The following is a 21367-nucleotide window of genomic DNA, read 5'->3' as shown; positions in this document are numbered from 1 at the left end:
ACTCATGATTGTTAAAAAGACATGGAAACCAACAAGTTTCAACCCAAACAGGTCTTAATCATGGAGTTGCATCTATATGTCTTGTTAGAAGTCTTACAAAGAAGTCCAAGTTTCACAATTTCTTAAAAAATTTCACAATTTCTTTTTGTATATTTTTTATTCATTTATTGTGTGAATGTTATTGATTCTGCTTCTATATGTTGTACAAAGGTGGTTCATTTATAACATGAAACTCATGTAAAATAATATATGTGCCCAGACTAATGAGAACAGGGACTAATGAAATACAGATTATGAGATCTCCAATGGATTGATGGCTCTGGTTTGACATCTAAGGTGTTAGATGCAGGATTCTCCCTCTGCACAGGGAAGATCCCAAAAAAGATCCCAAAACTTGTCTGCTTCTGCGGTCTCCCATTCGGTTTCAGCTGCAGTGGGTGCTGCTGAGCAGAGACATTGGGCCCAGCATCTTGCTCAGGCTCATGCTGTTTGCTTGGTTACTGCTGACATTCCAGCCATGTCAATGGTAGCTAGCAATAGGCAGCAACAAACACAACACTCTGGAGGCTAAGTCCAGAAATCATCCTACTGAGCATGCTTGTGAAGTGGCAATGTCTCATTGGTGGTCGGTTGTCATCTGCTCCGGTGATGTGGAAGCTCCAGATTGATCAACAAGCAAGATCCTGTCCAACTGGACATGACCTGAACATATAAAAGGTCCTCTGAGGCACACGCAGGTGCTCTAGTGTAATTTGCGGTCGTTTGTGTGCGGGTGGAGATGCTGCTGCTCTGTCAGCTAGTATGAGTGCCTTAGTTTTCCTTAGAGAGGCAGGTTTTTCTTTCGGCTTGGCCTGGCACATGTCTCAGCCATGTGTGTGGTTAGCACAGGTCAGGTACGGGGCACAGTCAACTCATGTGCCTAAATCATTTTGGTTTTCCAGTGGGTTTGCACACACCTCATTTTGTACCGCTCGGTGTTAGCTGAGCTTGGTATTCATATTTTTGCATCACTCGGTGGTAAAGTAAGTTAGCTATTTATATTTTCTTTTCCACTCGGCGGTTAGCTTAGCTGGTATTTCTCAGTCAGTGTATACCTCTCTGAGATGTTATCAGTTTGGTATCTTGCATTCAGTTCACATTGGGTGGAGATGACACATTATGTTCATAGTGACCGCTTGCCGCACAACTCGGCCATTCTTCACTAGCAGCAGGATAACATCTCTGCATGGTGAACCTCGGGATGCAATCGCACTAAATAAAATAACTGATAAAGTGCGATCCACCAACCCTAACATAGGGACCTGAGAAGACTTTGCATTGGCTTGCTTTGAGTCATGGTTATATGATGCCTCAAATTAAACTTCTTTGAAAATTAATTAAAATGTTATTAGTATTTCTGCAAGGTATATGTAATTGGTTTGACTATTGCTACTATGTTCAAATATTTATTCATTTAATTATGCTAGTTTTGCAGAGGCAAGATGTAAAAATAACTCATGTTTAATGCTTCATAAGGTTGGAGGGTCGAGAACTGTGTTTCTCTAATGTTTGTCTGGTTATTGTTGTTTTCCTTTTTTTCTTAGTGTAAATCTTTACAAAAATCACTAAAAAAAATGTATTCAAAAAGTCTAATCTTAAAATTTTACTATTGTAACTGTTAATTTATGAGATAACTCTGGGTCGCTTCAATAATCACAGTGATTCTGTGAATCTCTCTTGTGACACATTGTACTTTATGATAGTGGTAGATTCAGGGAAAATGTTTTAAGTTTATTTGTGAAAATATAGGAAAATTGGAATTTTTCAGTTAAATTTTGCAATTTTTAAACTTTCAATCGTTGGATCCTTAAACTAGTTAGTCATGCTCTATAAATGACAACATCTGTATCATTTTTAAAACATTTTTTTTGCTAGGAAGATAGAAGTGTTAAAAATTAATCAGAAATGTATAATTTTTCTAACAAAATTTGCAAAATATTTTTTTAGGGACTGTATCATATTTGACATGACTTACAGGGGCCTATGTGGCAGAAAATAGCCCAAGTAGCAATATTTTAAAAACACTCCTCTATGTTCTCAAAACCGCATTCAAAAAGTTTATTTAACCCTTTAGGTATTTCAGAGGAATTAAAGCAATGTGGAAGGAAAAAATGAACTTTTTAATTTTTCCCATAACAATGTTCCTTTAGCCTTAAATTTTGCATTTTAACAAAGGTAACAGTAAAAAATGAGCAGTACAATTTGTGCCATTTCTCAAGAGTATGTTGATATACTGACATGCACAGTGTGGGATAGACTAAGTGCAACGCGAAGGGATGAGGGGAAGGAAGCCCAAACACTAGGGAATGTGGAAGTGGATACCCTTAGGCATATCTTATAATAACCTGCCTACCCTTCCTTCATATATTGGTACCACACCAATCACAAAGCAGGAAACCTAAGCCCTGTATATCCCTAGAGCTAGGCCCTGCATAGGGAGGGGGAGATCTGGGCACTGGACAGTCCCCACTGATAACTAAAGACAACAAGGGAGACAAACAAGAAGCGAGGAACTTTGCTAACTCCAGAGAGATCATACCAAATGTCCTCCAAGAGCAACAGCACAATTTTGGAAACAAATTTTTTCTGTTAGGAAGTTATAAAGGTTAAAAGTTGACCAGTGATTTCTCATTTTTACAACAAAATTTACAAAACCATTTTTTTTAGGGACCACATCACATTTGAAGTCACTTCAAGGGGTCTATATGGCAGGAAATACACAAAAGTGACACCATTCTAAAAACTGCACCCCTCAAGGTGCTCAAAACTACATTCAAGAGGATTATTAACTCTTCAGGTGGTTCACAGGAACTAAAGCAACGTGGAAGGAAAAAAATGGACATTTTAATTTTTCCAACAAAAATTTTCTTTTATTATCATTTTTTTCATTTTCACATGGGCAACAGGATAAAATGGATGCTAAAATTTGTTGGGCAATTTCTCCTGAGTACACCGATACCTCATATGTGATCATAAACCACTGTTTGGGCTCACGGCAGGGCTCGGAAGGGAAGGAGCACCATTTGACTCTTTGAATGGAAAATATGCTGGAATATTTAGCGGTTGCCATGTCGCTTTTGGAGAGTCCCTGTGTGCCTAAACATTGGAGCTCCCCCACAAGTGACCCCATTTTGGAAACTAGACCTCTCAAGCAACTTATCTAGATGTATAGTGATCACTTTGAACCCCCAAGTGCTTCACAAATTGATCCATAAAAAAAGTACTTTTTTTCACAAAAAATTTCAATTAGCCTCAGTTTTTTTCATTTTCACATGGGCAACAGGATGAAATGGATCCTAAGATTTGTTGGGCAATTTCTCCTGAGTACACTGATACCTCATATGTGGTCATAAACCACTGTTTGGGCGCACGGCAGGGTCCGGAAGGGAAGGAGCTCCATTTGACTTTTTGAATGGAAAATTAGCTCCAATCGCTATCGGACACCATGTCGTGTTTGGAGAGCCCCTGTGTGCCTAAACAGTGAAAACCCTCCACAAGTGACACAATTTTGGAAACTAGACCCCTTAAGGAACTTCGCAAAAGTTTATAACGCAGAGCAGTGAAAATAAAAAAAAATCATTTATTTCCTCAAAAATGATTTTTTAGCACGCTATTTTTTATTTTCACATGGCTAACATGAAAAATTGGATAACAAACGTTGTTGTCCAGTTTGCCTTGAGTACGCTGGTACCCCATATGTGGGAAGGAACCACTGTTTGGGCGCACAGCAGGGCTCAGAAGGGAAGAAGCGCCATTTGACTTTTTGAAAGGAAAAATAGCTCCAATCGTTAGCAGAAACCATGTTGTGTTTGGAGAGCCCCTGTGTGCCTAAACTTTCGATCTCCCCCACAAATGACCCCATTTTGGAAACTAGACCCCCTAAGGAACTTATCTAGATGCATAGTGAGGACTTTGAACACCCAGGTGCTTCACAGAAGTTTATAAAGCAGAGCCGTGAAAATAAAAAAAATTTTTCCTCAAAAAATTATTTTTTAGTCCACAATTTTTTATTTTCACAAGGGTAACAGGATAAATTGGACCCCAAAAGTTGTTGTCCAGTTTGTCCTGAGTACGTTGGTACCCCATATGTGGGGGGACCACTGTTTGGGCACACGTCGGGGCTCGGAAGGGAAGTAGTGAGACTTTGAAATGCTGACTTTGATGGAATGGTCTGCAGGCGTTATGTTATATTTGCAGAGCCCCTGATGTACCTAAACTGTGGAAACCCCCCACAAGTGACCCCATTTTGGAAACTAGACCCCCCAAGGAACTTATCTAGATGTGTGGTGAGCACCTTGAACCCCCAAGTGCTTCACAGAAGTTTATAACGCAGAGCCGTGAAAATAAAAAATATTTTTTTTTCCTCCAAAAAATGATTTTCAACCCGCAAATTTTTTTTCCACAAGGGTAACAGGATAAATTGGACCCCAAAAGTTGTTGTCCAGTTTGTCCTGATTATGCTGGTACCCCATATGTGGGGGAGGACTACTGTTTGGGCACGCGTCGGGGCTTGGAAGGGAAGTAGTGAGATTTTGAAATGCTGACTTGATGGAATGGTCTGCGGGCATCATTTTGTCTTTGCAGAGCCCCTGATGAGACTCAACTGTGGAAACCCCCCACAAGTGACCCCATTTTGGAAACTAGACCCCACAAGGAACTTATTTAGATGTATGGTGAGCACTTTGAACCCCCAAATCCTTCACAGAAGTTTATAGCGCAAAGCTGTGAAAATAAAAAATCTTTTTTTTCTTCAAAATATGATTTTTTATCTCGCAATTATTTATTTTCACAAGGGTAAGAGGAGAAATTGGACCCCAAAAATTGTTGTCCAATTTTTCCTGAATACGCTGGTACCCCATATATGGGGGGAACCATTGTTTGGGCACACATCAGGGCTCGGAATGGAAGTAGTGACATTTTGAAATGCAGACTTTGATGGAATGGTCTGCGGTCATCGTTACGTTTGCAGAGCCCCTGATGTGCCTAAACAGTAGAAACCCCACACCAGTGACCCCATTTTGGAAACTAGACCTTCTAAGGAACTTATCTAGATGTCTGGTGAGCACTTTGAACCCCCAAGTGCTTCACAGAAGTTTATAATGCAGAGACGTGAAAAGAAAAAAAATCATTTTTTCCCGCAAAAATAATTTTTTAGCCCCCAATTTTTTATTTTCCCAAGGGTAACAGGAGAAATTAGACCCCCAAAGTTGTTGTGCAATTTGTCCTGAGTACTCTGATACCCCATATGTTGGGGTAAACCACTGTTTGGGCACACGTCGGGGCTTGGAAGGGAGGGAGCATCGTTTGACTTTTTGAACGCAAAATTGTCTGGAATCAATTGTGGCACCATGTCGCGTTTGGAGACCCCCTGATGTGCCTAGACAGTGGAAACCCCTCAATTCTAACCCCAACACACCCCTAACCACAACTCTAACTCCATCACACCCCTAACTCTAATCCCAACCCTAGCTATAATCCTAACCACAAGCCTAACCCTAATCTTAAGCCTATTTCCAACCCTAACCCTAATTCTAACCATAACCCTAATTCCAACCCTAACCCTAACCCTAATTTCACCCTAACCCTAATTCTAACCCTAACCCTAGCCTTAGCCCTAACCCTAGCCCTAACCCTAGCCCTAACCCTAACCCAAACCCTAGCCCTAACCCTAACACTAGACCTAACCATAACCCTAAATGAAAAATTAAAATAAAAATATTTTCTTTATTTTATTATATGTGCCTACCTATGAGGGTGATAGAGGGGGGTTTATTTACTTTTTATTTCATTTTGATCACTGTGAGAGTGATCAAAATGAATGATTTGAATCTGCAGCCGGCAGATTCAGGTGGGCGCACTGCGCATGCGTCCGCCATTTTCCAAGAAGGCAGCGTCCATGATCGGGGACTACTGGACACCGGGAGTGACAGCGGCACTCGGTAAGCACCTGGGGGTGGGAGGGGGGTTATCTGACTGTGGGGGGAGCAGAGGGAAGGCCGGGGGGCAGAAGATGACAGCGGCGGCACATCGCCGCTGTCATTCAGTGGCGGGGGCCGATTGCCCCTGCCAGACGGTGTGGGGGTTCAGGTAACTTTCTCCAGCCATGTTCGATGCTACTGCAGCATCGGCCATGGCTGGATTGTAATATTTCATCAATTTTCATTGATGAAATATTACTATCGCTCTGATTTGCTGTTTCACTTTTAACAGCCAATCAGAGCAATCGTAGCCACGTGGGGGCGAAGCCATGCCCCCTGTGGTGAAGTACAAAGCCCCCTGTTTTTGCGGGTCGGGTGATCTTTCAGTGACCCCGGTCACCCGACCCGCAGGGGTGCTTTAAAGTCATGACACCACATAGGCATCACTGGTCAAAATGGCACCTTTTTTTATGTTTTGGAGCTTTTATACAATAAAAACTATCTTATAATAAAAAATTATTTTTGCATCGCTTTATTCTGAGAGTTATAACTTTTTTATTTTTCCAGTGATGGAACTATATGGCAGCTTGTTTTTTGCAGGTCAAGATGATGTTTTCAGTGGTACCACGTTTATTTATATGTCTTTTTGATTGCATGCTATTCCATTTTTTGCTCTGCGGTATGAATATAAAGCAATGTTTTTCTGCCTTGTTTTTTTAATGGTGCTCACTAAAGGAGTTAACTAGTGGGGCAGTTTTATAGGTTGGGTCATTACGGGGGCGGCGATACTAAATATGTGCATTTTTATTGATATTGTTTTATTTAAATACTAGCTGAAGAGCCCGGCGCTGCCCGGGCATAGTAACTAACTATGGTTAGTTATAGCAAATTATAATTATCCTCCATCCCATAGTCCCTTGCCCATATACCCATCATACATATCCTCCATCCCTTAGTCGAGTGCCCATATACCCATCACACATCCTCCATCCCATAGTCCCATGCCCATATACCCATCACACATATTCTCCATCCCATAGTCCCATGTCCATATACCCATCATACATATTCGCCATCCCATAGTCGAGTGCCCATACACCCATCACACATCCTTCATCTCATAGTCCCATGCCCATATACCCATCATACATATCCTCCATCCCATAGTCCCGTGCCCATATACCCATCATACATATCCGCCATCTCATAGTCCCGTGCCCATATACCCATCACACATCCTCCATCCCATAGTCCCATGCCCATATACCCATCATACATATTCGCCATCCCATAGTCGAGTGCCCATATACCCATCACACATCCTCCATCCCATAGTCCTGTGCCCATATACCCATCATACATATCCGTCATCTCATAGTCCCATGCCCATATACCCATCATACATATCCTCCATCCCATAGTCCAGTGCCCATATACCCATCACACATCCTCCATCCCATAGTCCCATGCCCATATACACATCTGCCATCCCATAGTCCCATGCCCTTATACCCGTCAAACATATCCTCCATCCCATAGTCAAGTGCCCATATACCCATCACACATCCTCCATCCCATAGTCCCGTGCCCATATACATATCCGCCATCCCATAGTCCCATGCCCATATACCCATCATACATATCCTCCATCCCATAGTCCAGTGCCCATATACCCATCACACATCCTCCATCCCTTAGTCAACCATTATGACATCATAACGAGCGGCGAGGCTTGCAACCTATGATGACATCAGGGTCACCATGGCAACCATTGTGACATCATGAAGAGGGGCAGGGCTTGACGCGCTTACACTTTTTCCCCAGTATGTAGATAGGGGCAAAATTGTTTGGTGAATTGGAATGCGCAGGGTTAAAATTTCACCTCACAACATAGCTTAGGATGCTCTCGGGGTCCAGACGTGTGACTGTGCCAAATTTTGTGGCTGTAGCTGCGATGGTGCGGATGCCTATCCCGGACATACACATATACTCACATACATACGCACCCATGGGCATGGGACAATGGGATGGAGGATATGTATGATGGGTATATGGGCACGGGACTATGGGATGTAGGATAATTATAATTTGCTATAACTAACCACAGTTAGTTACTATGCCTGGGCAGCGCCGGGCTCTTCAGCTAGTACATACATACATACATACATACACACTTTGAGCTTTATATATTAGATTTATTGGTGGAATAAATATTGATTTTTTTATTATTATTTTTACAATTATTTAATTTTTTTATTTAATTCTTAGCTTTACACCCTGTCCCACTATGGGACACTCATTTTGTGCAGTTTGATTGCTTCTATTAGTGTACAGGGCTGCATGCTATTGAAGCTGTCAATGCTGCAGTTTCTGTGCACTGACCTGTGAGACTTCCTGACATGCACTGCGCAAGACAGGAAGTCTCTCAGGCCTGGAGACCCAGATGTCATCATGATGGCTCTGGGTCTCCATGGCAGCGATCGAGACCTGCGTCATGCCACGGGGTCTCCGATCCAAAGGCAGAGGGGTGGTCAGAGCTGACAGCCCCTCTGCCTGCTTCCAGAACCCTGCAGTCATGTTTGCATGCAGTGTGCCAGGGGTTAAAGTGCCGGGAGCAGTCCGTGACCACTCCTGGCACTTAGTGCCGGGTGTCAGCTGTGATAATCAGCTGACACCCCTCTGCGATCAGCCACGCTTCCCGCACGAGCACAGCTGATGGGGTATGACATACTATCCCGTCCATGGGTATTAAGGCCCAGGGCACATGGATGGGATAGTATGTCATATGTCAGAAATGGGTTAATGGTATATCAAATATACTGTACATATACCATAACTTCTGAATTAATCATCTTACTTCTGATGTCTTACTTTTTACTTTTCCCTTTTAAGCAAACTGCGTTTTCAATGACACAACTTCCATTTTGTTGGCACCATGCCAGATTCTTGTTCTGACACACAGGGTCTCTGGTTTTTCTCTTCACTCACCCATGCTGCAGACAGTTCTTCCCTTCCCCATGCTCTACATGCTTCCAGCCAGTTCGCTAGCCATGTCCTTAGGGCATACACGTGTGCGCTCCCGCCCTCTTAAAGGGTCAACACATGCTATTACTATTTCCTCCCCAGCCAATGGCTGTGGGAAATTATGTATATATTTCTTTCTCACCACTGGGGAGATGCCTGATCTACCTTCCTGTTTACAATCTACGTTGTGTTAGGTCACATACCAGTGCAAGTCCTGTTTGCTGCACTCTAGTGCAATTCATGTTTGCCGCACTCTGATGCAAATCCTGCCAGCTGCACTCTGATGAAAATCCTTCCTACTGCACTCTAGTGTAATTCCTGCCTGCTGCACTCTGATGCAAATCCTGCCTGCTTCACTCTGATGCAAATCCTGCCTACTGCACTCTAGTGCTATTCCTGCCTGCTGAACTCTAAGTGCAAATCCTGCTTGCTGCACTCTGATCCAGACCCTGTCTGCTGTACTCTGGCACAAAGTCTGTCTGCTGCACTCTGACACAAACTCTGTTTGCTGCACTCATATACATAGTTGGTCAGCTGCATTCTAATGCAAGCTCTGCCTGCAGCTCCATCCAGCTGCTACACGACCGTTGGTCTGTCCTAAAGTGGCACCTGACATTCATCGGGAGCCAAGTGCAACCTCACCATCAAAGGCTCTAGTTAACAGTCAGGTGATCGCTTAGTTAAGCTCCTCCAGGCTCTCCATGGTCCATGGCACAGTGGTTCCACAAACCACATCCGTGACACATTTCATGTCGTTTATTCACAATCTATCCCTTTTTACCTGACTCCAATTACTTTAGTTTCCCATGATTTCTTAATATTTTCCCCTCATCTCATGCTATCCTTTTTTATTATACTATTGACATTTTTCATGTTGATGGTCCTTTCTGTCAAACCTTGTCATTTGCTCTATTATTGATTTTCCTTGGTTGCTTGTGTTGGCTCCTACAACTATTTTCACATTTTTTTAACTTCTTTATTACCCTTTTGTTGACTAAAATGATAGCGGTTAATAACCCTGATTATAACATTAAACAGTACCATTGTATACATTGATTAACCTTTTGAAAAACGTTCAACCATAAGAAAAACGTTTGTTTTCTTTGGATTAGTAAGAATTACTCAGAATTAAGGGGTCAGTGAGATTAGTTGTAAAGTTAATTAATGTTTTTTTTTAGGAACAAGAAACTGGTTGTGACCTTCCCTTTAAATCTGAATAGACACTTGACAGATCGAAGACTCATGGGAAAACAATAACATTGCGACTCATATGGACTTTAGAGAATAAGCCCTTAAGCCCCCGTTACACACTGCGATATCGCTAGCAATATCGCTGTAAAGTCACCGATTTTGTGACGCAGCAGCGATATTGCTAGCGATATCGCTGCATGTGATACTTACCTCCGACCGGCTCCCCCGCTGATTATCATTGGTCGCGCGAGAACATCCTGGATCATTTCTCGTCGGTCACTTCCTGTTGCGCTTCCTGTGGCGCTGATGAGCGAGGCGTGGACGTGGGCGGGAGGACGTCAGGATCGCCGCGTCTGACAGGTAGGTAGCGATCCCCGACCCCCGCTATGTCGCTGGTGAGATCTGCCTGTGTGGCAGCTCACTAGCGACCACTTAGCGATGTACCAGCGATCCTGACCGCGTCATATCGTTGTCGAGATCGCTGGTGCATTGCTAAGTGTAACGGTACCCTTACAGTATTCTATAGATGTGGCATTTATTTATATGACATACATATCAAGACGCAGCAAGATATCTTGATGCAAAAAATTGTAACTGAACACCAGACTTGACATGTTCATTGGCTTGTGTAGTGTTAAGTATCCAGCTAGCGAGTTCTGCAGATTTCTGTGACATGGTATAGCTAACCTATTTTGCCGTAGGTTAAGAAATGTTACATCTGTTTTATTTCTTGGACAGGGAAGAATACTTTTTTATATTGCATTTCTTCACTTCTCAATCTGGCTTGGTGCGACAACCTTAAAACTTCATTGGGGAATGCGATTCATCAGAGAATTGTTCCATTATACTTTACAGACTGGTGAAATGATAAATCAGATTATAAAACATACTGCTAATCTCTATTGATCTTTTAATTATCATCTATGTTCATGCGAAACCTGTTCATTTTGGTGTTAGATTCAGATCAATGTCACCTTCAGAAGCATTTTCATTTATTTCAATTTTTCAAAAATGTTAAATGATCAAACAAAATTTTTGCGCTATACCACTATGAACTAACCATAACAATGTGTGATGTTTATGTGAACATTTTGAAAATTCAGTAAAAAATTTAGATGTGTGATAGACAGATGGATTGGAGGACAGGGAAACAGATAGAAGAAGCCATTGTTATTGTTCATTTAACATGTTTTCTAATGTTCCCGAACTCAAGCAGTTTGTCAACTGATGTATTAGTGCGGTGCATACCAATGGCTCTCTCTAAAGGCCTTGTTTATTATTATTTGTCTGATTAACACTAATGAATATTCATTCTCATTAAAAGATCTGAGACTGACTCAGGATGGTCTACGTGTGTATACAATTAGAAACACAATTCACCAAGAGGAATATCCCCAGGCTATTAAAATAAATTGGTTATTCATATGTGCACCTAATCAATATTATATTGCACATACACACTCAAATACACATATAGCTATGTGTTTTTACATTCAACTTGTACTACATAAACACAAAGGCACAAGAAAAAACACAACTTATGAACATCATACATGCCAATTAAAATATAAAAGCACTATATACACAATACATACAATACATACAAGCAAACTGCATATTTATGCACACCAACACATACCCACATGCACAAAAAATATTATTTAACCTTTTCACACAAAGCCTGCTTTTACCTTCGTGATGAGGCCAATGTTTTTCAATTCTGACCAGTGTCACTTTATGAGGTAATAACTAAAGATGAGCGAATTTGTTCAGGTCCCCACTTATTCGGCAAGCTATAGCGCTTACCGTATAAGTGCAGAGGGAACCCGGCCAACTGGATCGCTCCGGCTGAATAGCTATTCGGCTCCGCAACTGCATGTGTCGTGGCTGTGTCACAGTCACAACACATGCATGGAGAGCCTGTTTGTTGGGCTCTGCATGCATGTGTTGTGACAGTGACACAGCCATGACACATGCAGCAGCGGCGCCAGAGAGCTGATCAGCCAGTAGCTTGGTTTCCTCTGCAGCTTATTCAGTAAGCGCTATAGCTTTCCGAACAAGCAGGGACCTGAACAAATTCGTTCATCTCTAGTAATAATTCTTGAACACGTCAACGTATCGCACTGATTCTGAGACTGTTTTTTGTGACATATTGTAATTTATGATAGTCTTAAAATTTGTTCGATATAATCTGTGTTTATATCTGAAAATATCTGAAATGTTTGCAATGAAGTTAGAAGGATTAAAAGGTGATCAGCAATTTCTCATTGTTCCCTAAAATTAACAAAACCTTATTTTTTATGGACCACATCACATTTGAAGTGATTTTGAGGAGCCTCTATGACAGAAAATACCCAAAAATGACACCATTTTAAAAACTGCATCAATCAACATGCTCAAAACCACATTTAAGAAGTTTACTAATACTTCAGTTGCTTCACAGGAACTGAATAAATGTGGAAGGAAAAAATGAACATTTAACTTTCTCCCACAAAAATGTAACTTTAGCCCCAAATTTTTCATTTTTAAAAGGGTAACAGGAGAACATGTACCATGAAATTTGTTGCACATTTTCTCCTGAGTGTGTCTTACCCCACATGTGGTGGAAAACTACTGTTTGGGCGCATGGCAGGGCTCAGAAAGGAAGGAGCACCATTTCAGCTTTGAAATGCAAAATTAGCTGGAACGAATAGTTGTTGCTATGTTGTATTTGGAGAACCCCTGAAGTGCCTAAACAGTGGAAACTCCTGCAAATATCCTCATTTTGGAAACAAAACCCCTTTTTGAATTTATCTAGATGTGTGGTGAGCATGTGCAACTCTCAGAGGCTTCAGAGAGTTTTATAATGTTGAGCTGTGTAAATTAAAAAACACATTTTTCATGCAAAAATTTGTTGTGAAATTTCTCCTAAATACACTGATACCACATATGTGGAGAAAAACTACTGTTTGGAAATACCAGGGATCAGAAGTGAAGAAGCGCCATTTGACTTTTTTGGCTTTAATCGATACCGAATGCGATGTTTCGTTGGGAGAGCCTCTGAGGTGCCTTAACTGTGGAAACCCCCCCACAAATGATCCAATATTGGAAACTTGACCCTTCAAGGAATTTATCTAGATGTGCAGTGAGCACCTTGAACCCTCAGAGGCTTCAGAGAAATTTATAATGTTGAGCTGTGAAAATAAAAAAAATCAAATTTTTCCCACAAAAAAAATATTTTAGCCCCATTTTTATTTTCACATGAGTAACAGGAGAAAATGCATGACAAAATTTTCTGTGGAATTTTTCCTGAGAATGCCAATATCCCAAATTTGTCAGAAAATGAATTCTTGACTGTTGAGATCTCTAATTAATATGGTGGGAATAGAGATAATTGAAATAGAGAGAGAAATAAACTAGATCAATTTGTGACAAATTAACTTTGAACACATTATACTCAACTGACCCTCACCTATCCCAACACACAATTCCACGCTAGTCCAATTATCTTCTTCAGTTCAATACCCAGAGCTGTCCTCATTGTTTCCTCTTTGGCATCTTTTGGCACGTGCTATCTTTGTTATCTCCTGTGCAGGCTAGATTACAATGTGATAAGATTGCAAAACCTATGCCACATAGCTTACTCTTTGCAATAGACACCAAAGATGGCAGAGATTAGGAAATGGATAAAATATGTCAGTGAACATCACATCCATGATTGAACTAAAACATAAGTCCAAACTACTGTGGGGCTTCCTCTGAGGCATGACAGGTGAAAGCCGAGTATTTTTTCTTTGTTTACATTATATTTAATATGCTTTGTGGTCTGGAGAGATCTAAGAGCATAAAAATACGCATTCAATTAAGTCCCGACAAACTTGTTATGGATGATGTGAAATGGTCATGTGTTGTTCATGGGTACTCCTTGTCATGCTTATGCGCTTGAGATAAGGACAAGTTATATATTTGTATTGGTGAGTGCCGCAAATACATTTTATATGTGAAATTAATTGATTTCACATTAAATAAATTCAATTTTAACATAGCCGATGAACTATGTTCACTTCATTTTCATCGTGACTTGGGTGTGCAAACTTTCTCATGCTAGCAGTGACATCAATGAAGTGAATGGAATTCATTGGATATGAACACTGCTCACCTTATTCTTGTTACCACTAGACACTGATGCTGTGCTATGATATGCAGTTCAGTGTCTCTGCTGGCTGTCTGTCACAGGTACGGCTACAGACAGGAGCCAGAAGACTGCGGAGTCTGATTTCTCCTACTCCTGCACTAATTAGTATCACTTCACCTTTATATAAAATGGTGTAAATTTATTTTAGCACTGCAGGGATTAATCTCAGTTGAAAACTCCTGGAAGCTTTCAGATGTGCACTGCTAACCACTCCCATTTACTTTATAAACTGGGTCTTGGCTAGCACTCATTGCCAGAGCTAGGCTATGCTGTTTGGCTGCAGGTTATTGGTGGTTGTTGTTGGAGAAGGCATTTGGTGAATTTATCTATGACTGTTGCTAGGTTTTGAGTGTGTGATAATTCCCTTTCTTCTCCTACTTTGGTTTAAATGCATCTTATACTCCCTGGTGTTTACCTCTGATGTTTATGTGTGAAAATTTGTGTGATTTGTATTTTTCTTTATCCTTGTTTGTATTACCTTGATAGTCTGGTTGGTGTATTATGATACACTACTACTCCCTTCTTTACTGGGTGAGTGAAGGGTACACACCGAGAGTGGATTACAGAGCTAAGGCAAGGTTCGCGGGCCTGGTATATTCATCATGAGAAGAAATCCAGGGAACAGGGTGTGCTAAAGAGCCCATAGTAGTATGGACAGGGAAGTAGCCCCTCATCTTTTGACACCCAAAAACAGAGTCATGACACTGCCGGGCTGAACGCTTGCATCATGGCATCTAGGTGTATCAGAGCTAGATTCGTTGCGGGACAACTGGAATACCTTCTTGTAGGACAGGAATATAGTTGTTTATTTTTTTACAGGTGACATGGGAATAGGAGGATTATCTTCTTGTCAGACAGATGAGGAATATGGTTGTTTATTATTATTATTATTATTATTATTATTATTATTATTATTATTATTATTATGTGGGGTGTCTTCTATTCTTGGTAACCAGTGCAGTTTAGCCTGCACTGGTTACCAAGAACAGAAGAAACCCCACATAATTTTTTTTATTTATAGCACAGGCACTGGCAGGTGAATACTCTTATCAGCCTCACCTGCTCTTGCTGCTAACAGTGCACAAGTGTCAGATTTGGTTAAGGTCTGGTAGTCATTCCAGCACCTCTACTTCATTGTCATTGAACCATTTATTCACCAAACTCGAATTATGCTTCTTGTTATTGTCGTTGTCATTTTCATACCCATAGTACTTGAATGTACAAAGTAACTCATCCTGTAGGATACTCACATAAGCACAACATTGAGACTTGACATTTCCTTCAATTTCTCAATTCGTTAGCATGGATTGTTTCATTTGGATCCATTTGCACCGATCAAAGCCTAGTTTATTGACTTTCATGTCATCGCTCCAAATCACCCTTTTCAAATATTTAAATGTCCACTTTTCGTACTTGTTTGCAATCTCAAATTAGTTGAGACTTCTTCACCTTTGTTCGAGCCACCATTCCAGAATTGTGTAATGTGTGTCACATGGTTCTTGCATCGATGTCTGTGATCTCATTATTATGAAGCATATGCACCACCTCCACTGCCCTGTTTGTTGTGCCAGATAGATCTTGGGATGAGCGGACTTGTTGACTCTGATATTTTGCCTGGATGTCCACTTTTTGGCTTATAAATGGATTGCTGGATTTTGTTTTGTATTCTTCCAACTGCCATGGCACTCACATTCTGCAGTTTGGCAATTTTCTTGGCCAAAAGAATAATATCGATGAGCTGGATGATGAGCTCTTTTCTTGGTAAATTGTCTTAAGGGTAGCTCCTTAATTTCAAACCTTTTACTTGAGAATCAACCTAATAATGCACTGAGCTATTAGATAATGTGAGAACAGGTTGTATTTTGTAATATTCAGGAAGGAAAATATTTTTCCACCACCAGAAGCAAAACAGCAACATGCAGTGACATGAAAAGAATCTGTATAACTAATCATATGCAAAATAGTTGCAAGTCAAATTTATGTATGAGATGGCCAAGATTATTGTCTATAGAATGATGGTAGCCTAATGATCAAAGCAGTAATGGATGGTAAGGTATGGAACCTGAAAGTCAAAAGTTTAAAACATTGTCACCCTTTTGCTCTTCACTGTAAGTTTATAACTAATAGAGGTTTTCAATTTACTGTGTTATTACTTGATTTCAATGTACTATATGCAGAATGCTGTACCTAAATACTATGTCAGCAGTGCTTCATTTATTGCTTTATTTTCCAAAAACAAAACTTTTATGATTGAATATAGCGCACAATAAGGACAAGCTTTTACCCATATTTAGAACCATATGGTTTTGCATTGGCACCATTCTATGAGTAGATGAGTATGAGTAAAACATATTCTAAACATTTAATATATTTAGCTAACTAAGGATTATGAAAACAGAAAACAGAAACATGGAGAGAATAGTATACCTCCAATTATACTGAAAAGCTATTATGGCACAATGATGAGAATAATAAATGTTTTCATTAACTTCATCTATATAGTGGCAAAAACTAAAGTTAACAATGCAGCTATTAAGAGCAAACTAAGCAAGGGATTTAGAAAAGCAATAATTGTATACATTTCTGAGATTCACCAAAAGTATCAACGTATAAAATACATATGTTTAGTGCAAGTTTGTTAAAATCTCCTCTATGAGTTGGTAAAGCTATAAAATGTTAACTATGAACATGCCTGGAAGTTTTTTCTAACACAGTATTACAATTTCTAAAAAAAATCCATTCTCTTCTTTCTTTCAGATCTGAAATCATGGGGTTAATAAAGATGAACTTATTATTGCTGGAAAATGTGAACTAAAGAAAATTTGGAAATATTGTCAAAACTTTATTTTATTTAGTTAACATCTCTTGGGAGACTGAAACTATGATACCTTGTCCTGTGTTGATGCTTTTGCTTTGGATTTCTAAACCAAATCCTTACTGTGCTGAACTCTACTTTAAAAGGACTTCAGATGATCAGCCTAAACAAATATTGCATCATTTCCCTGTAAACGATGGCAAACTGCTTAATCGGCAGAAACGTGGATGGATGTGGAATCAATTCTTTTTGCTGGAGGAGTATACTGGATTGGACTATCAATATGTAGGCAAGGTCTGTATTGTTTGGTTTAGTTTAATATTTATATTTTGGTATTTGAGTAATTGTGAAGAATTTATGTCACAACTTTAAAATTATGATACGTTTTACATTTAATAGAGCATGGTTTATATCTTGAAAACTTTATGTGGGTTGTAGAAGTCAAATTCATGTTATCCACAAAGGAACAGGTTGATGATTTTGTTGTTAATATGAAAAGAACTGCACTGGAAATTAGTAAATTTATTTTAGTAGAATTGAATTGCATTGTATAAAGCGTATCTTTTGTAAATTGCTTTACACAAATTTAACAAAATGGACGCTATTTTGCTGAACCTTAGTGTAAGGTTAAGAAATTCTATTACTCACCTCTCATCTCTCCAGTCACCTCTGCTGCTAAGGTTAGTTTCACAATAGCATATGGAGGAGCTGCGGAGGGATGCAGACTTCCTCCGTAAAGCACCACACACGACCACACCTCCTCCGGTCAGCTCCGCCTCCATCAGCATGCGGCTGGCATACCCTATATTTAGCATTAGGTATGCAGGCCATGCCAATGTATGCGGATGCCTCCGCATGCGTCGTTTTGATGGTGCGGCGACCTGCGCCGAACGCAACGTGTTGCATTTTGGTGCAGTTGCCGCACTCTCAAAACGACACATGCGGATGCATCCGCGTACATCAGCATGGCCTACATACCTAATGCTAAAGATAGGGTATGCCATCCGCATGCTGATGAGGCGGAGCTGACCGGAGGAAGTGCGACCGTGTGTGGTGCTTCATGGAGGAAATATGCATCACTCCGCAGCTCCTCCATATGGTAGTGTGAAACTAGCCATACTCTCACCAATATGGTACTCTGAAGTCCTGGCCTAGAGTGTGCGGTTAGGCCTGAAACATCTCTACAAGGCAGTGGCGACATCCTTAATATGCAATGTGCAGTAATAGAAAGAAGATTCATCAAGTATCTTACAGGGGATAGTGAACAGCAAGGGTATTAGTTGCATTTTTTTCTGCAACTTACCCGTACGATTATTATTTATTGTAATTGATAGTGCTCAGCCTAAGTTGCTGTGTAGAATCTTACAATGCAACAAGATGTATAGCAGCTGCAAGGTTCATAAAATCCAACTTTAATTCTTCAGCATAAGCAGGTAAAAAGATGATAGGACAAGTCCACCCAAGTAGCTGTAATGCTGACGAGAACTATGTCAGAGAGTGGACCCTCTCGATCGCGGATCCGGAGCCCCTGGGCCGAGCACGCCAGGTGAAGACCGACCCCTATACAGGGACCGTTTGGGGCAGGACCACAGAGGACGGAGGCACGATAGCCGGAACCAAGAGGGATGGCTCCACGAACAAAAGGCCTGGGAAGGCAGCGGACAGAGATACTAGCAGGACAGGTGGCTCAGGGAAGGACACAATACGGAATGGCAAGAGGAAGGATCAGGGCGAACTGGAGACAGGGAACGGCCACAAGGAATGGAAGGAAAGGAGAGCCTGGACAGACTGGGGAGAGCGAGAAGGAACGACACAGAGGAAGGCAGGAAGGATAAGGCAGAGATTGGACTAACTACAGGAGAACTGTAGGGGCCAGATTGCTACACAATCATCAGGCGTCCTCCTAACAGCGAGGACGCCTGAAATATACCAACCCCCGGAAGTGCGTGCCCCAGGCCAGCCCCTCAGCGCCACCCACAGCTGGAGAGAGAGGACGGGAGGGGGCGTGCGCGCAACAGAGAGCGGGAGCCAGGAGCCGCCGTGAGGGAGCGTGGACGACGGGCGCGAGCCCGGACTGGAGCGCGCAGGTAGGGAAACGCTGCGGTGCGCGCTGCAACAGAAGGGACATCGGCGGGCATAGCCGCCGATGTCACAGTACCCCTCTCCTTACGTCCTCCCTTACTGAGATTGGCAAAAAACTTTTTCAGAATCCGGGGCGCATTGACATTCTCCCGGGGCTCCCAGGACCGTTCCTCGGGACCAAAACCCACCCAATCGATAAGAAAAAGGGTCTTACCCCGGACTCTTTTCATAGCCAAGATGTCCTTGACCTCGAAGACGTTGTCCAAGATAACAGGTGAAGGAGGGACGATGGAAACTGGTTGGAACCGATTCAGGACTACGGGTTTCAAGAGCGAGACATGGAAAGCGTTGGGAACCCGGAGCGAAGCAGGCAACCTCAGTTTGTAAGCCACTTCATTAATGCGTCCAATCACTTCAAACGGCCCAATGTACCGAGGGCTCAGCTTATAAGAGGGAACTCTCAGATGGATATGTCGAGTAGAAAGCCAGACTTTGTCACCTGGATGGTACGGAGGCACATCCTTCCGTCTTTTGTCTGCATGCTTCTTGATTCGGTTGTTGGCACCCTTGAGCTCGTCCCTGGTCTCTCTCCAAATCTGTGAGAATTCTTTAGCAAGAGAATCGGCTGCGGGTACTCCTGTAGACGTGGAGAAAGGTAACGGAATACCTGGGTTTTGACCGGTTACCACAAAAAAAGGTGACTTGGTGGTAGATTCGCTGGGATGATTGTTGTGCGAGAATTCAGCCCAAGGTAAGAGTGCGACCCAATTGTCCTGATGGGCGTTGGCGAAATGACGTAGGTAGGTGGTTAACACCTGATTAATTCGCTCCACTTGCCCGTTGGTTTGAGGATGGTATGCGGAGGAGAAGTCGAGAGATGTACCCATAAGCCGGCAGAGAGCCCTCCAGAAGCGGGAGGTGAACTGGACCCCCCGATCCGACAGAATCCGCTGAGGAAGACCATGCAGCCTGAAGACCTGGTGGATGAAGATCTCGGCCAACTTCGGGGTGGATGGTAGTCCCGGTAAGGGAATGAAGTGGGCCATTTTGGAAAAACGATCTGCCACGACTAAGATGGTGGTACATCCGGCTGAGCGGGGTAAATCAGTTACAAAATCCATGGCGATCTGCTGCCAGGGGACCTCAGGAACTGGCAATGGGTGAAGAAGACCGGCGGGCAAAGTCCTAGCCACCTTGTTCTGGGCACAGATTGTGCACGAGGCAACATAGTCCATCACATCCTGGCGAAGCGTGGGCCACCAGTAATACCGAGACAGCAGCAAGAGAGTCTTTTTGGTCCCAACGTGTCCTGCAATTTTGGAGGAATGCCCCCAGCCCAACACCTCTGTACGCCTGTTTTGAGGGACGAAAGTCTTACCGGGCGGAGGAATAGCAAAATTCACAGGAGCCACGGTGATCATCTTAGTAGGCTCGATAATATGGGATGGGACTTCATCCCTCTCCGATGACTGTAATGACCTGGAAAGGGCATCGGCCTTGATGTTCCTATTACCAGGTCGAAAGTGAAGTTGGAAGTCAAAGCGGAAGAAATACAGGGCCCACCTGGCTTGCCGGGCATTGAGTCTTTGGGCAGACTGCAGGTAAGCCAGGTTCTTGTGGTCAGTGAGGATGGTAAAGGGATGTACAGCCCCCTCGAGTAAATGCCGCCATTCAGCCAAGGCCATCTTAATGGCCAGTAATTCTCGGTCTCCAATGGAGTAGTTGCACTCCGCAGGTGAGAAGACTTTAGAAAAGAAGCCGCAAGGAACCAACCGTCCGGATGAAGCCTGCTGGGACAGGACCGCTCCAGCTCCAGTGGAGGAGGCATCCACTTCCAGGACGAAGGGCCTGCTGGTCACAGGCCGATGCAAAATGGGTGCTGATGCAAAGGAACGTTTCAGGGCTTGGAAAGCGTTTTCAGCTTCAGGGGACCAGCTGTTGGGCTTCATTCCCTTGCGGGTCAAGGCCGTGATGGGTTTGGTAACCGTAGAAAAATGAGGCACAAACTGACGGTAATAATTTGCGAACCCAAGAAACCGCTGGATGGCCTTAATCCCCACTGGACGGGGCCACTTGAGTACCGCACTGAGTTTTTCGGGATCCATCTTTAGGCCGGAATCGGTG

General features: G+C 42.3%; 1 protein-coding gene across 3 annotated transcripts in view; it reads left to right on the top strand.

Moving 5' to 3' along the window:
- LOC141084631 (cadherin-10-like) overlaps nt 1-21367 on the top strand; it is an 879938-nt gene that overhangs the window by 305324 nt on the left and 553247 nt on the right. For all 3 annotated transcript variants that reach the window (XM_073569456.1, XM_073569455.1, XM_073569457.1), the window contains one exon: nt 17104-17455. In XM_073569456.1, coding sequence (XP_073425557.1) covers nt 17228-17455 — 228 coding nt within the window. In that variant the 5' untranslated portion in view covers nt 17104-17227. The remainder of the gene's footprint in view (nt 1-17103; nt 17456-21367) is intronic.

This window comes from Dendrobates tinctorius, unplaced genomic scaffold, assembly GCF_039654945.1.
Source record: "Dendrobates tinctorius isolate UK_male_01 unplaced genomic scaffold, ASM3965494v1 ptg000025l, whole genome shotgun sequence".
In the NCBI taxonomy this organism is placed as follows: domain Eukaryota; kingdom Metazoa; phylum Chordata; class Amphibia; order Anura; family Dendrobatidae; genus Dendrobates; species Dendrobates tinctorius.
The sequence above is the reverse complement of the archived record's forward strand: the minus strand, read 5'-3'. Positions and strand labels throughout refer to the sequence as shown.